A 15,672-nucleotide genomic window follows, 5' to 3' on the forward strand; every position below is an offset into this window, starting at 1 on the left:
TAATCAAAGCTGAAAAATATGAAACCCTAGCTGAAATTTTCACTAAACAACCCAAAACTAGAAAATCATCCATAATTCTCCAAGATTCAAAGCTTCTATAGCATATTTGGCAAGAATAAGGAAGAGAAAATAAGTGGATGAACTTATACCTTCCAAAACCTCTTGAAAGTGAGGAACCAAGCTATTTCTTCCAAAACTTTCACCACTCCTAACTTCCGAAGCACCAAGATGCAAGTTTAATCGGTTTGGTTTTTGTGATTCAACTCAAACAAGGCTAAAATCAAGGTTGGAATTGTAAATTTTCTTCTCTCTTTTCTCTCTCTTTATTTTCAGCCAACATGAAGAAATGAGGAAGAAAGTGAGCCAAAAATGGTAGATAAGAAGGAAGGAAAATATCTTGGTCAAACCCTCTTGGATGGTCACCACTTGTCGCTCAAGACTTGCTTTCTTTTTCCCTTTTCTTTGGTCAAGATTTTCAGCTGCTTTAGGGGTTAATTAGGGGCTGATTAGCTGAAATAAAACCAAGAGGATTAGGGCAAGAAAGTAGTGGTCAAGTGGTATATTCTATCAATAGCAAACGGTGCACGTCGATTCAAGCCTATTTTCCTTAACTCTCGCGTACTTGTGTTTTAACTTATGATTCACTAATTTATTAATAGCAATTCTAATCACACACTTCCTTTTATCTAAAACTCACTCTTAACCACCAAATTTAGTACACACATCTCACCAATTAATCACACTACCAAAATATGCAAAAATCCTAGTTTATCCTAACTATAAAATTAAAAGTAAAACTCTTAATTCTATTATATATTATAACTATTAAGGAAATAAAATGAGTAGTAAAGGAATTATAAAATAATTTATTCAAAATAAGTGGGAATTATAAGCAAATATAAGCAAATTTTCAAGTCGTCACACTCTCTCCTCCTTAAGAGAATTTTCCCCCGAAATTCATACATTTATTCGTAAATAATTCAGGGTATTCTTCTTGCATGTCCGTCTCTAACTCCCAGATCTCATCACTAGTCAAAATTTTAGCTAGACAATGGGAAACATGAATCGTACATTCTACCACTTTAGACGGATTAGGCACTTGCTGATGGTTTAAGGTATATACTCTGGCAGACACTTTGGATCTATTCCCTCTTACATTTGGTTGTTTATGGTTTGACCTGAGGGGACAAGTTGCAATCTGGTGCTCAGCACTACCACACCATAAACATTTTCGTGCTTTTCGCCAACAATTATCCTCAGTATGATTGGTCTTTCCACAATATCCACAAGATAAGTGAGGGATTGATTTTTGATCTACTTGTGAGGCACCTCTCAGTTGCCCTCTTCCACCTGGGGCTCCTCTCGAAGTAACTTCCGTAGATGTCCCCGGAATTTTCACACCACCAGCTCCTCGACCCACTTTAGGAGGTGGCATACCTTGATCATCTGGTTCTTGCCCTTGGTCTCCACCAGACACACCTTTCTTTCTTGCATGAAAAACCTTCACTTGAGCCTTCACGATTTCTATCCTCTGGGCTTTCTCAAGAACCTCAATGAATGTATTAATTTGTGCCGCCACCAAAGCTTCCTATATCTTTACGATCAACCCTTGCACAAACCGTCTCACCCTCCTTTGCTCCAAAGCTATCAATTCAGGAGCAAATTACAATAACTTGGTGAACTGGGTTTCATACTCAGATACACTTTGTGAGGACTCATGTTTTATTTCTTAATTTAGTTTATTTTATAATTATTTTCCCTAGTGTTATTTAATTTTTCTATGGCTCGTTTAGCGAGAAATAGTGAATACACGTTTTTGGAGACAATATTCGATTCGAGAAGTGCAATAATCTTGGAGAATTAAGAATGATTAATAGTAGACTAAGAAAAGTTAATTGAGGGATTTGAGGTGAGTGAGTTCCAATTAAGCTTTTACTGCGCGCGCGTCGATAGTTTCTTGATAATCGTGTCTGTACAATTAAGTGGAGATTTGAAAAATTAATATTAGACTAGTAAGAGTAGGTAATTACAGTGTTAAAGAAAATATCTTGGAGGATTAGTGCATGAGTGTATCAAATCCCAGAGAAATTGGTGGTACGAAACCCTATTCCGACAACTATTCAAAGTTGACTTTTTGGCAAATCTTCCTAGCTACTTTTTGTCGCGCCCCATTTTTAAATGAAAAATAACGTGTTTAGAAAAATGGATTTTTTATTTATTTTTAGTGAAAAAATAAATTTTTAATAAAGAAATAAAGAGAAATGAATTTGGATTTAATTTTGATTGAAAATTGATTTTTAACTTTAGAAAAATGAATAAAGAAAAAATGGGCCTAAATGGGACTAAAAGTGCGACGATTTTGACCCAAAAATAATAGTTTAAAAAGGGTTTTTAATAAAAATTAGGAGTCGCCACTTGGTATGGAATTAAGGTGTACCAAGTCACAAAAAATGAGTTTTAAACAAAAAAGTAGAGAAAACCCTTTTTAAACCACTCCAAGTCTTCGAAAATCAAAAAAAAGGGGTCAGGAGTCACATTTGAAGAAATGGAAGGCAAGGATAAAATCCAAGGCACCCTTTCAACCTAACCAGAGCTAGTTGCGTGATTGAGTCAAAAATTTTCTTATTTTAACCTAAAATTTATCACATTTGGATGTCATTTTATGGATGCAAAACCTAAACCTAGAAGGGTATCGGGGGGGTCAATATATCTCTTCAAATTTTATTGGGTGCAAATCGCATTAATTGCGACGCCCAAAAGGGACTCTTTGAAGAGGTCACGAATATGCAAAAATATGAGACTCGAAGAAAAGAAGAGAAAAGAAAATAATAATTATACAAATATACATGACCTAAAGGAATGCATCATAACGGGTGTGGGAAGGCTAAAATTCGTGACTCAATTTTCCCTTTTATAGAGGGAATACGAGCGTGCTAAGGTTAGAAAGCCAAACTCGTCCATATTCCATATTCGAGGGGTTATTTCCCTAATTTGTGATCCAGCAAATGGCCTAATCCTATTTCTAATTTTTCTAAATGAGATGCAAACTCTAAAATGTTATATTTTATATATAGGGATAGGGGGTATATAAGGAAATATTATGTGAAAGTGATAAGGATCCTAAAAATAAAGAAATGCAAGAAATGGGATGATTTGGGCATACAAATATGGTCTAACGTATGAACAGCCCCTAAGGGTCTAGCGTTGGACTAACCCATATCTATGAGTTCCCACTAGCATTGGACTAGTGAGAGATCGGAAAAGAGAACCACAACTAGCATTGGACTAGTGTGGAATTGAAGAAAGGGTGCCACAACTAGCGTTGGACTAGTGTGGTGACGTCATGCATTATTACAATCAAAATAAATCATATAAAATATAATAAAGTGAATAAACATATAAATCTCATAAAACACATAGCAGATAAGTATGGTATCTAGATGCAAGACCCTAAGAAAGCAAGTAACACGTAACACACAAGCGTGCAAAACATATAAAGCAAATAAAACCCTAACTATTACATTTGGGGGCCCTAACTACAATCTAAAGGGGGTAAAGAATTAAATCAAATAATAACCTAACTACTACAATTTGGCATTTAAATGCCTTTCAAATAACTAAAATTAATATTAAAATTAAAACAAAATAAAGTAAATAAATGAATAAATAAATATCTAAAAATTCAAAAAAAACATGCAATTACATACAAAAATCACATAAGAGCACATAGGGTCGCATAAAATCAAAATAAAGGAGTAGAGTGTACCTCCCTTGAATTGGTTGTCTAATAAAATGCAATTTTCTTATTTACCCTCCAAAACAAAAAAAGGTCAAGGCATCACTTTAATTAACAAATAATCACATGAGATGGAAATAAACACAAATTTGAACCAATCAAAGCATTCAAATGAAAGTAATTAACCCATATTCAACAAATTAAAACAAATAAGGATCCAATTGAAAGAATTAAGGAAGTTTGAGGGGGTCAAATCATTATTATTACAAATATTAAGGGTTTAAATTAAAATAACTAAAATTAAGGGCTTAAGACGAAGTCTATCAAAACCTAATGCTAAAATGCACAAAAAAATAAATGAAAATCCTCTCATCAAACCCCAAACAAAATATCACTCAAATCTAAACCATTTGTACAAAAATCCAAATCCAAAATTATAAATTTATAAAAAATTATTAAACCTCAAATTTCATCCTAAAAATTCACAAATAATCTGTTCAAAAAAACCCATTAAAGCATATCAAACAAAAATGACATTTTAAAAGGACAAAACTTGATTATTTTTCCAATTTTTGGGCCAAAGTAGCATTATAGGGAACTTGAGGGGCTAAAGTGCAATTTTGGAAAAGTTTCATGCAAAAGCTTTCTTCTTCCTCGCTGGTTTCTCTGCAACTTTGCGGCTTATTCGACTGAAACTCCTCACACAAAACCAAGCCAGCAAACTCATCAACCAAATCCATTAGAAACTTCAACACACTTTAACTAGCACAATCTTACCATTGAAGATCAAATACAGAAAATTAGACGGAAAATGCAAGGAAAGTATGACGCAACAGGCTTCGGATGAAACCAGCCATGGTACCCTCAAGATCTAAGAGTTTTCAATCACATGACCCAAGACATCACATATCAAACCATCTCCAAATTTTCAGGTAAGCTTAAGCCATTAAGAACCAATCTTTATGGAAACACAGATATCACCAAAGGAGAAAACCCACGGATGCGTGTATAACTGAAGAAAACGCATGTGCTAGTCCAGCAAAATCTCATAAAAAAGGTGTTAAATTGACAAAGTTAAGAGGCATGTGTTACCTGGAAACAGTTGGGAGCTGAATCAACGTGAGGGGAATAAGGAACTCGCGCCTAGAGTGTCGGACACGAAGCAAAAAATTTCGTTCGCCGCTCCTCAAGTCTGGTGAATGCAGCACGTTCAGACCCCAATTTGAAGACGTTGCAGTGGTTTCTCCAAATATTTCCTAAATACCAATTGTTCACTGACGATCGTAAATGGTGCAGCAAGAAAAATCTCCCCGAATGGAGGTCAGGAATTGTCGAAATAAGGTTACGAACAGAGCAGGTTTATCAATCCTGGCTCAGTTTTTCTGGAAAATTTTTCTGGCATCTTTCTCTCCATTTCTCCCTCGCTTTCTCCTCTGTTTTCTTCCTGATTTCCCAGACTTCCCTTCCTCTGGTTTCCTCTCTCTCTCAGCTCCCCCTCTCAGTCTTTCTTTTTCCCTTCTCCCCTTTTTTCACTCTTGCTTTCCGTAACCTCTTCCCTTGTTCCTTTTTCCTTCTCCCTTGTTCCTCCCAGCTTCCTCGGAAAACCCTCTTTTCTCTTTCTTTGTTTCTGATTTTTTTTTGGTTCCTGAAGCTTTCTCTCTGGTTCTTTCCCTCGCTCAGCCTCTATCTTTCTCCCTTGTTTCCCTTATCAAGCTAGTCGAAATTTTTTGTCCATGTTGCTCTGTTTTAATTCAAAATTTTGGTGCTTTTTTAGCTGTGAAATTGATGGTTATATGTGGTATATTGTGTGTACAAAGTGTCTACCAAAAATCGCTTCAATTGGTTGCTCAAAACTAGGGTTTTCGAAAATGAAAGAAATCTAGAATTGTGATCAGGAGATCCGGACAGTAGCTCTTTGTTTGAATGTAACTCTTTATACAAAAGTCAAAATAGAATGTTGTTTATGGCATTTGAAACTAGACATTCATAGCTTTCTAACGGTATAAAAATCACCCACTAGTTCATTTTGAATCAACCATAGTGATTCGGCAAAGTTGACTGTCCTGTTGTGACTGTCTGTCCGAGAGAAATGGAGAAGCTGCATTTTTTGGCTTGATTTTCTCTCACTTGTGAACCGATTTTGGAAACGACCCTAGCATTGTGAACCTAGTTTACAATGCCATAAACCATTCTTAATTTGAACTTGTATTGAGTGAGATGTGGTCTGATTTTGAAAGTACAACAAAGCTGGAAAACTGGAAGTTTTTCCTTTCTTGCTGACTGAATGGTCAAACTTGTTTTGGAATGTTTTGTTTCAAAAATTTTGATGTCAATTGCTTATTAAATGTTTCTGGACTCTTGGTTTCAAAAATGGGGTGAATTGGGATTAATTTCATTGGACAAAAACCTTTGGAATGAAAGAAAGAGTGGCTTGGCAGATTTGCTTTGAAAATTTCATGAAATTTAGTCATTTTGTTAACTGCCTTCCCACTTGAGTTTTTGCCTATAATTTGATAGAGAGGTAGTACACATATGGAAGTTTAAGTGTACCAAATTTGGTGTAATTTCAATACCATTTCGATACCCAAATAATGCCCCAAATGTGGCTCTTCAAATCTGGAAATTTTTTATCGGTGTACAAAAGTCAGCCGACTTTAAGCTACTATATCTTGACGCTCAAAACTCCAAATTTAGTTCCGTTTGTCGTGTTTGAAACCTTGTTTGGAACTCTTATTTTGTTCCAAATTTCAAGGGCTGATTCACTTTTTGTGAATTATACGGAATTTCCAAAGATTGCTGGAAAACCAAGACTGGTTCAAACCTGTCTTCTTGGAACTGAAATTTTGAGCTGAAAAATGATTGCTTTCCGTTTAAAATCTAGGAAAAGTGTCTTCTAAGAACTTTTAGTACTTCGAACCTAGTTTTCCGACGGTATAGAGTTTTCCATTTTTGAACATGCCAAACTCAAGATTTGATTTTTCCAAGTTTGTCACTTAAAGCTGAAATTTTTCGATTTCTTATGAAATGAGTTTTTAAGGACTCGTCACCTTATCTTGATATCAATGGACTGTTTTAAATTCGATTTCATGGAAGAGGCAAGTCTCTCTTGGGACTTTGACTCCTCACTTTTGAACCTTGATTTTCGAGAGATTAAGGTTCTCTTTTAAGGCATTGACCTAATCTAAACAAGTGTACATTCTTTTTTGGTTAATGCATGGTTGTAAGTGAAAGTTACTCATTATTTGCTCAGGCGCTCAAGAGGATCTTCAAGAAAATCTCGGAGCTGACGCCTAAAAGCTTACTGGCTCACTTACTCACTTTTTGACTTGGTGAGTGCCGAGTGCGTGAATAGTTCCAAATTATGTGAATTCCTTCTTATAGATTGAATGATTTATAATTGTCGAGTTGAGTATGTACATTATCGCACTCGTTCTCTTTTAACTGATTGTATAATTGAACTGCTCATAATTGAATTGTATGTGATTGACTGAATGCCGATTGGAGTGAATCTCATCGGCCTATAACGGTATTGGTCGATTGGGGTGAATCTTATCGACTCATAACGGTAATTGGGGGACGCCCAAATCTTAATTTGCCTACCTTGCGACTTGAGCCAACAAGGGCTTGGTCGAGAAGCTCGGCGAACCATGAGATAATTGTAAGTTTGATCTATTAAGAGATTTCGTTTGGCCTACTCGAGTAGTAGTGCTTTTTATAGAAGAACGGGCCCGGGACTGAGGGTTGTAACGGCGAACGGGAATTGTGAAGAAAGTGGTGTGACGGCTCCACCTCCCCCTAAGGCGAACCAGAGGGTTCAGCGGGCCGCCTGCCCAACTCTCGCCGGGACTCAGTCGTTCGCCGGGACTCGAAGGCAAAAGCAAATAAAAGCTATTCACACGGCAAAAGAGTACTATTCGCATTATATACATCGGCTGTCACAAGCGAAGCGGAAACGATTCCCCAAACCATATATAAAATGATTCCAAATCCAAACTGTACAAGATATATGCCATCCAGCCACGTGAATAAGTATTACAAGCCTTCCTTCGCCACGAGCCCTGTGGAGGGGAATAAAATATTTTTGGGGTGAGTTAGAAACTCAGTGAGTAACCAATAAAATCAGTAATCAAATATATTTCACAATAATGCATTTCGATGATGTCATGATTCCAAGATCAAATATACATATTATTGCTCTCGTGAGCCAGTGAAATCATTGTACTTAAACACCCAACGCTCAAATAGATTACTTAGCGTTAAACAATAAGGGGAAGCAACGTTGGTGCTCCAGATCATGTCATGAACAATAAACAGGGTGGAGACGTTGGTGTTCAGCACAAGACTCCCCAAGAACTCAATAAAGCCAAATCATGTCATGAACTCACATGCAAGCACGCATGATATGCAGTCGAGTAAATAATACAAGAAACATTTCAAAAGTACTTGGGAAATAGTTGAGGGTCACTCACCTCCACGGCTCAGAAACCATCCATCATATATCATTACCTTGCCCGAGTCCAAGCCCTAAATCACAAACTCAAAGCAATCATACATTCTCAAAGTTCGGACAGCATTTCCCCATAAATGCTTTATTTCCAACCTACAATATATCACCAATCACACATACGGTTAATAAGCAATAAAATGCATCCAATTAGACCACAATATCCCTCAATCAAAGCTAATTAGAAGCTTAAGAGCCACCATTAGAAAAACCCCCAATTAAACCCTAGAAACCGGAATTCATTCCCTCAAGCGTAAATTTCCGCAACGATCGCAGCTAATGTATAAAAGTTCCGTTTAACACCTTTCGGTACAATATCCATAACTGAATCTACCCTTATTGGATTGGAATGTAATTTATACAGTTTCGAAGATAAGACAGAGGGCTACAACTTTCATGAAGACCACTCAGTCCAGTTCTCACCCTAACTAGGTCAAATTTACCAAAATAACTCCAGATTTTTCAGTTCGAAACTCACTGTAAAATTCAACTAGCAGTCCTGATTCATTCACTCATATCTCAGCACACACAACTCCAATTCAAGTGATTCCAAAGCCATCCGAAAGCTAAGATACAAGGCTATAATTCTTAAGAAGACCTCAACAACCAAATCAATAGTATTCCCAGTCAAATTAACCAATTACCAAAGCTGATTACCAAGTTCGGAAGAAACAGGGCAGCAGGGGTATTTCAGTATTTTCACAGGGTACGTTGATCCAATTGGCCTGAAAATTTGCAGGCAACTATAAAACATCATTATCTACAACTTTTATGAGATAAGGCTAATTCGGCCTCTAACAAGGTGAAATAGAACCGGATAGAAGCAGGGCAGGTTATCATCCCAGCTGGAATTCATGTATTCAAGTGCTAATCCTCCACAAAACAACATCTAAAACAACTAAAAACCACTAATAAGCAATGAATTGAAGTAAAGAGGATGTTCTAGGCAAAATACCTTAAAACCACAAGAAAAGTAGTAGCTTGGAGCTTGTCCCTTCAAAATCACTCCACTCAATCCTTTAATCTACCTTAGTAAATGACTTTGATGGAGGGTTTTGCAAAAATTCTGGTTAGAATTCAAGATTGGGCAAGAAATTGAAGAACAAATGAAGTTTCTCTCTTGGTTTCTTTCCCTCAAGGTGGCCGGCCCTCTCTCTCTTTGTTTCTATGAGTTTTTGCTTTGTATTTCTTTTGATTTACTAGCTTAGAAGATATTTAAACCAATGGTCAAAGTATGTTTTTTGTCCACCAATCTAACTTGAGCATAAGAAGAACCTAGAAGCTCTTAGATTACTAGTACACTTACTTTGCTAATCCATACACTATGGCCCCAACCACTTCTAATCTTTGCAATTAACTTCATGGTTCACCAACTAGGTGAAAAAAAAAATATCGCATTTACCGCACTAGCGGGGCCCACGTTCATAATACACTTCAAACTTAACGTGGACTAACTTGTATCAAGAAAATGATTTGAAAACTATATTTACTTATAAAAATGTATAGAAAATCAAAATATTGAAGAAAGGTACAAAATGATAGACGAGGAAACAAAATAATGTCTCGAAAATATACAAAACTTTTCGGGTTCTCACACTCATCCTTTCGGGGCGTCACAAGTGGAGTTCTACGGACTTAATACCGACACGGTTGATGGAGTGTCATTGCGTATTTGATCGAGCCTTGGCGAAGCAAGTGGAACCTAGCTCCTGAGAGCTCCTGTATCCTCATTGAGTGTGTCTATTTTAAATTGTGAATTGTTTCAATGTTACAGCTTTATTTCTCGCTTAAGTGCTATTGCTACTTGAACTATGTGTTTGCATGTTTTTCATAGAGTTAGCTCATCCCGTTAGTTTTGTTTTCCTTAACAGAAGCCGAAATGGAAAGAATTGGAGAAGCCAACTTGATGGGCTTTTGATTAGGGTTTTGAATGTAATTGTTTAGACAACTTTTGAAGATTGTATATTTTGGGGAATGTTGATGTACTTTTGGTAACTTGTGATGTGAGATTAAATGTTTTAAGGAAGCGACTTTTCTTTATATCTTTGACTTTTATTATTCAGTTATTTATCCTTAAATTTGAATTGAAATTGTATCAAGTCTTGGCGAGAGTTGGGCAGGCGTCCCGCCGAAACCCTTGGGTTCGCCCTTGGGAGAAGTAGGGGATTCACATAGTATTTAGGATTATGCAAGCTTTTCTCCACATTCCATATTTTCTTTTCTTTTGTGTGCATAACATTGCATCTTGATGATGGGTTTAGGGAGTTTGACAAGTATTTGAGGCTGTTTTCTTGTTTAAGATTGCCGTTAACGATTGCCTCATGAAGTTTCCTAAAATTTCTAAGTATCAGAAAGTCGTAGACGAATGAAGAAGAAAGCTTCTTCGAAGCTTAAGCATGAAAATTTTTCAAAATTGCACTTCAGCCTCCCAAGTTCCCCATAATGCTACTTTGGCCCAAAAATTATAAAAATCAATCAAATTTTGTTCCTTTAAAATGTTTTTTTTTCTTTGGTATGATTTAATGTGATTTTTTAATAGATTTTTAGTGAATTTTAGGATGAAATTTGAAGGTATAATGATCTTTGATAGATTTATAGTCTTGATTTGGATTTTAGTAAAATTTTGAAAAATTTTGTTGTTTAATCATAGCAAATAGGTTTTCATTTATTTTTTGTGAATTTTATCATTTGGGTTTGGTAGGTTTCATCTTAAGCCCTTAATTTTAATTTCTTTTAATTTATACCCCTAATATTTATAAAAATAATAATTTAACCCCTCAAACTTTTTAATTTGTTTCAATTAGGTCCCTGCTTGTTCTGATTTCTTGAATATAGGTTGTTTGCTTCTATTTAAATGTTTTAGTTAATCAATCTCGTGATCATTTCCACATTTTGTCTCATGTTATTGCTTTTATTTGTGAATTAAAATGATACCTTTACCATTTTATTGTTTTGAAGGGTCAATAAGAAAATTTCATTGCATTAGGCCATCAATTCAAGGGAAGTACACTCTACTCCTTTATATTGATTTTTACTTGATCCAATGTATTCCTATGTGATTTTATGTGTGTAATTGTATGCTTTTTGAATATTTTTATTTATTTATTTATTTAGTCACTTTATTTGTTTTAATTTAGTATATTTATTTTAATTTAATTTTTGATTATTTGAAAGGCTATTAAATGCCAAAATTGTAATAGTTAAGAGGTTTAAGGTATGTATTTAGATAGATTATATAAACGACACAACACATCAAGAAACCCTAAAGATTGAACTTCAGATTTCTTAATGGACACTTGGGCAAAAGATTTTTTTTATGAATTGATCAACAAGAACACAACGCAACAAGAAACAAGAAAACAACTTCCGATGAACAGTAACTACTACAGTAACATAATTATGCTGCTACAGTAATCGCTACAGTATGGTAAACAGTAACCTCGTAAATAGTAACTTCGAATAGTATATTGCTCCCATAACCTCGAATAGTTCCTAATAAGCCTCTTGTATATGCTACATCAAACTAGATTTTTTGAAATTGCGCCGCCTTGGAAGAGCGCCGCTGACAGAAAGTGCTTCGCAAGGTCCACGGCGATGGCTGCCCTCTAGCCTCCTGGTGGGGGCGTGCACCGCCTTCTTAGGCGTTCCAAAGGAAGTCATTCGCTGCACTATTCTCGGACGGCTCATCTCAGTCAATTCTCGCTGTCCAGGCTTCGTCTGTGACACACAAGGGAGAACCGGCCTTGATGTTCTCACAGGATGCTCTCGATAGGTTGGCTTCACCCTACAAATTTGCCTTGGTTGGTAAATTCTCCAGGGGCAGGCCAAAGATGGAGAAGGTACGCAGGTTTTTTCTTTCGTTGGATTTAAGGGAAGTAGCTTCGGTAAGGCACCTCGACGCGAGGCATGTGTTCATCAAACTGTCTAATGAAGTGGACTTTCATAGAATCTTGTCCAGAAGCATCTGGAATATCCATGGCTTCACGATGAGGGTTTTCAAGTGGTCAACGGCCTTCCATGTGGACAAGGAGCCGTCGGTCGCCCCCGTTTGGTTCCAGTTACCCAAGTTGCTAGTCCACTACTTCAACAAGGAGATGCTATTTCAGATTGTTTCACTGCTGGGTACGCCGTTATTTGTGGATTTGGCAACGTTGGAGGCGACTCGTCCAAGCTATGAGCCAGTTTGTGTTGAAATTGATCTGCTTAAACCTCGACCATCAAGAATCTGGATTGGCAACGGCGAGAATGATGGGTTTGGTAGAGCTTAATTCCAGAAAATCTGCCTCTATACTGTTCCCATTGTTTTTGGCAGGGGCATGGGATCGAGGGGTGCCATGTGCTCCACCCAGAACTTCAGGTGCCAAAGTCTGTGGTTGCGAGGGCAAGAAGGCCGCGTGCAGAGGAAGTGCCCAAGGGAGAGGTCGTTGGCCTGGGGCATCCGTCAGCAAAGGGTGGACAGGGGGTGGCTGCACCGCTGGCCTTGACGCTAGCGATTGTGGACGAGATGGCTGCTGCGGCGGGGGGCACACAGACCGCTGGTGCGTAGAGGGAGACGGAGCAAGCATTAGGAACGCTGCGGGTGCCGCACTCACCTGTGATGGTTGCTCCAGGTTCTAGGGAGTGACCAGCTCGGCTGGAAGGGGATGGGGTAATGCCCACTGAGAGCGGCTGTAAGAGTATGGAGTCAAAGATGGCGGGGGAGAAGGTTGTGGGGGCGACTCAGCATGGTTGTGGGCGTGCTCCTGAGGGTGCACTTGATGTCGGAGGCCAAGGAATGGGCTTGGGTGATCAAACACGCCCACATGGGGCAGGTAAACCCCAATCCTGGCATAGGACGTCATTGGGAGGTGAAGCGTCACAACCATACAACAGTTGCGTGCATATGGGTTAGGTGGACGCAGGGCTGGCTCACGGTGAGTTGAGGCTATTGGTAGCGGAGCCGCAAGAGGTGGTCAGCGATGCAAGTGATGACGGGGAAGAGGTTGAATTGCCTCTGGTGGCAGGAAACCTGTCGCTAAGGATGGTGGCCATGGGCAAGCGGGATTCAGCTTCCACGATGGAGGAGTTAAACATTGAGTCCCTCGATTGGAAGGACAAGCGAGGAACGAAAGGGAAGGGACTGCGTGCTCGATTCCAATCGGATAGGCAGCTACGGTCCTCAATCTTTCTCAAGAACTCTTTCCAGGTATTACGTAATGATTAGTACGCTATTATGGAATATTAGAGGGGTGTCGAAACCCCCAAACTTACGGAGATTAAAAAGCATTATTAGGTTGCATGGTATTCAGTTCGTGCCATTTCTGAGCCAAAACTAGATGCATCACGAGTTGAGTACATTCGCCTGAGGCTTCTTTTGACTTTGCTATAGTTAATATTTCGGAGGATCTGTGGATATTTTATAATTGTCTTTTTGTTTGCTCAGTGGTGGGGAACTCCAATCAGCACATTTCACTGTCTATTTCCCACCCGTGGTTACTTGGGCCCATGATTTTTTCTTTTGTGCTTGCTATGTGCACGATTGAGGGACGACAGGAGTTATGGGCAAATCTTTTGTCTGATAAACCTCAAGCCCTGCCTTGGTGTATTGGGGGTGATTTTAACGTTATTGTGGATGCTACTGAAAAACGAGGTGGTCGGCCATTCGCGATGGCAGAAGGGGTTGATTTTTTGGCTTTCATGGAAGAGGCCGAGGTATTTGATGCTGGGTTTTCCGGGTCGAGTTTCACATGGTGCAATAATCGGAGGGGGAGAACCAGGATTTGGAAGAGACTATATCAGTTTCACATTAATGGGGAGTCTGCAGATTTGGCCTCGGCGATTTCAGTAGTTCACTTAGCACGGCACCCATCTGATCATGCTCCGCTGAAAATTTCTTTTGCTATGAGGCTGGACAACGGGCCACGACCTTTCCGATTTCTGAATGTATGGACTTCCAAACCAGAGTTATTCGACGTCATTAGGACCACCTGGACCATAGATGTTCAAGGCTCCCCTCTACGTATTCTGTGCTCAAAACTGTTGGCAACCCGAAGGGCGATTCAGTAGTGGAACAAGCAGCATTTTGGCAATGTGGGCACCACTGTTAGGGAGGCTGAGGCCAGGCTAGGAAAGGTAGAGGGTAACGCGGTCAATTCTAAGTTGGAGGAGGATACTGAGGAGCTGCATAGGGCACAGGCAGACCTTAACAGGGTGCTGGCAATTGAGAAGCAATTCTGGAGGCAAAAAGCACGGGTTAAATGGCTTAATTGTGGGGATCGGAATACACGATTTTTCCAGGCAGTGGTCAAGCAAAGGCGAGTACAAGGAGCGATACATAGGGTGAAAGATTCAACTGAGACGTGGGTGGACAAGGATAACGACATAGCAAAAGCAGCCATCGAGTATTTTTTGGACCTCTTCTCGAGGTCGATGGATTCTAGGACTGGGGGATTGATGCATCTGATCCCGAAAGTGGTAAAAGGCGAGGAGAATGAACTACTGGCAGCAGTGTCTAACATAGAGGAGGTTCGTCGCCTGGTGTGCACCATGGACGAGGATAGTGCTGCGGGGCTGGATGGTTTTACAGGCAAGTTCTTTTCCTTTGCGTGGGATGTTATTGCTCAGGACGTGCACAGAGCGATAGCGAGTTTCTTCTGTAGAAGTGAGCTATCGAGGTTCATCACGTCCACTTCAATTGTGTTGCTGCCTAAGGTTTTGAGCCCTCAGGACTTCTCTAAATTTAGACCGATCAGCCTTTGCAATTTCTTCAATAAATTGCTGTCCAGGATCTTGGTAGGGCATCTGGCCTCGGTGGTACCGAGATTGATCTCCCCTCAACAGATGGGATTTGTCAAAGACTGAAACATTACTGATAATTACTTGTTGGCTCAGGAGTTGATGTCAGCTATAGGCAAGAAGGCAAGAGGGGGGAATGTAGCCCTAAAATTGGACATGACTAAGGCTTACAATCGGATGCCGTGGCGGTATATTGTCACCATGTTGCGTGCTTTTGGGTTTTGCGAGCAGTTTATTGACATGGTTTGGAGGCTCATTTCGAACGTTTGGTTCTCTATTATCATTAATGGGACTGCTCACGGGTACTTCAAGTCTAACAGGGGGCTACGACGGGGGGATCTGTTATCTCCAGTGCTGTTCATTCGGAGATGCTATCGCGAGGGTTAAATGCCTTAGCAAGCCGGCAGAGTTTCATAGGGTTTAAGGTCCTTGCGGGCTGCCCGAATGACACGCACTTCGCTTTTGCTGATGACGTGCTAATCTTTACGAATGGGTCGGCTGCGGCATGAGTTGCCTATCCGATACCTGGGGTTTCCTTTGTATACTGGTAGAGGCAAGGTAGCGTACTTTGGAGAGGTGTGCCAGACAGTGTTGGCCCGAATTATGTCTTGAAAGTCCAGGTTGCTTTTGTAGACACCAAAATTTTAGCATTTTTATA

The 15,672-nt window shown here is 39.2% G+C and overlaps 1 protein-coding gene across 1 annotated transcript; it reads left to right on the forward strand.

Annotated features, from left to right (window-relative positions):
* Window positions 1–12,891: 12,891 nt before the first annotated feature.
* Window positions 12,892–15,401, forward strand: LOC113757288. The gene is made up of 5 exons (XM_027300648.1): window positions 12,892–13,051; window positions 13,142–13,432; window positions 13,663–14,162; window positions 14,286–15,011; window positions 15,111–15,401. Exons 1-5 carry the CDS (start codon window positions 12,892–12,894, stop codon window positions 15,399–15,401), a joined length of 1,968 nt encoding a protein of 655 aa, XP_027156449.1.
* The last annotated feature ends 271 nt before the right edge of the window (window positions 15,402–15,672 follow it).

The sequence above is a fragment of the Coffea eugenioides genome, unplaced genomic scaffold (genome assembly GCF_003713205.1).
Source record: "Coffea eugenioides isolate CCC68of unplaced genomic scaffold, Ceug_1.0 ScVebR1_2917;HRSCAF=4040, whole genome shotgun sequence".
Lineage (NCBI taxonomy): Eukaryota > Viridiplantae > Streptophyta > Magnoliopsida > Gentianales > Rubiaceae > Coffea > Coffea eugenioides.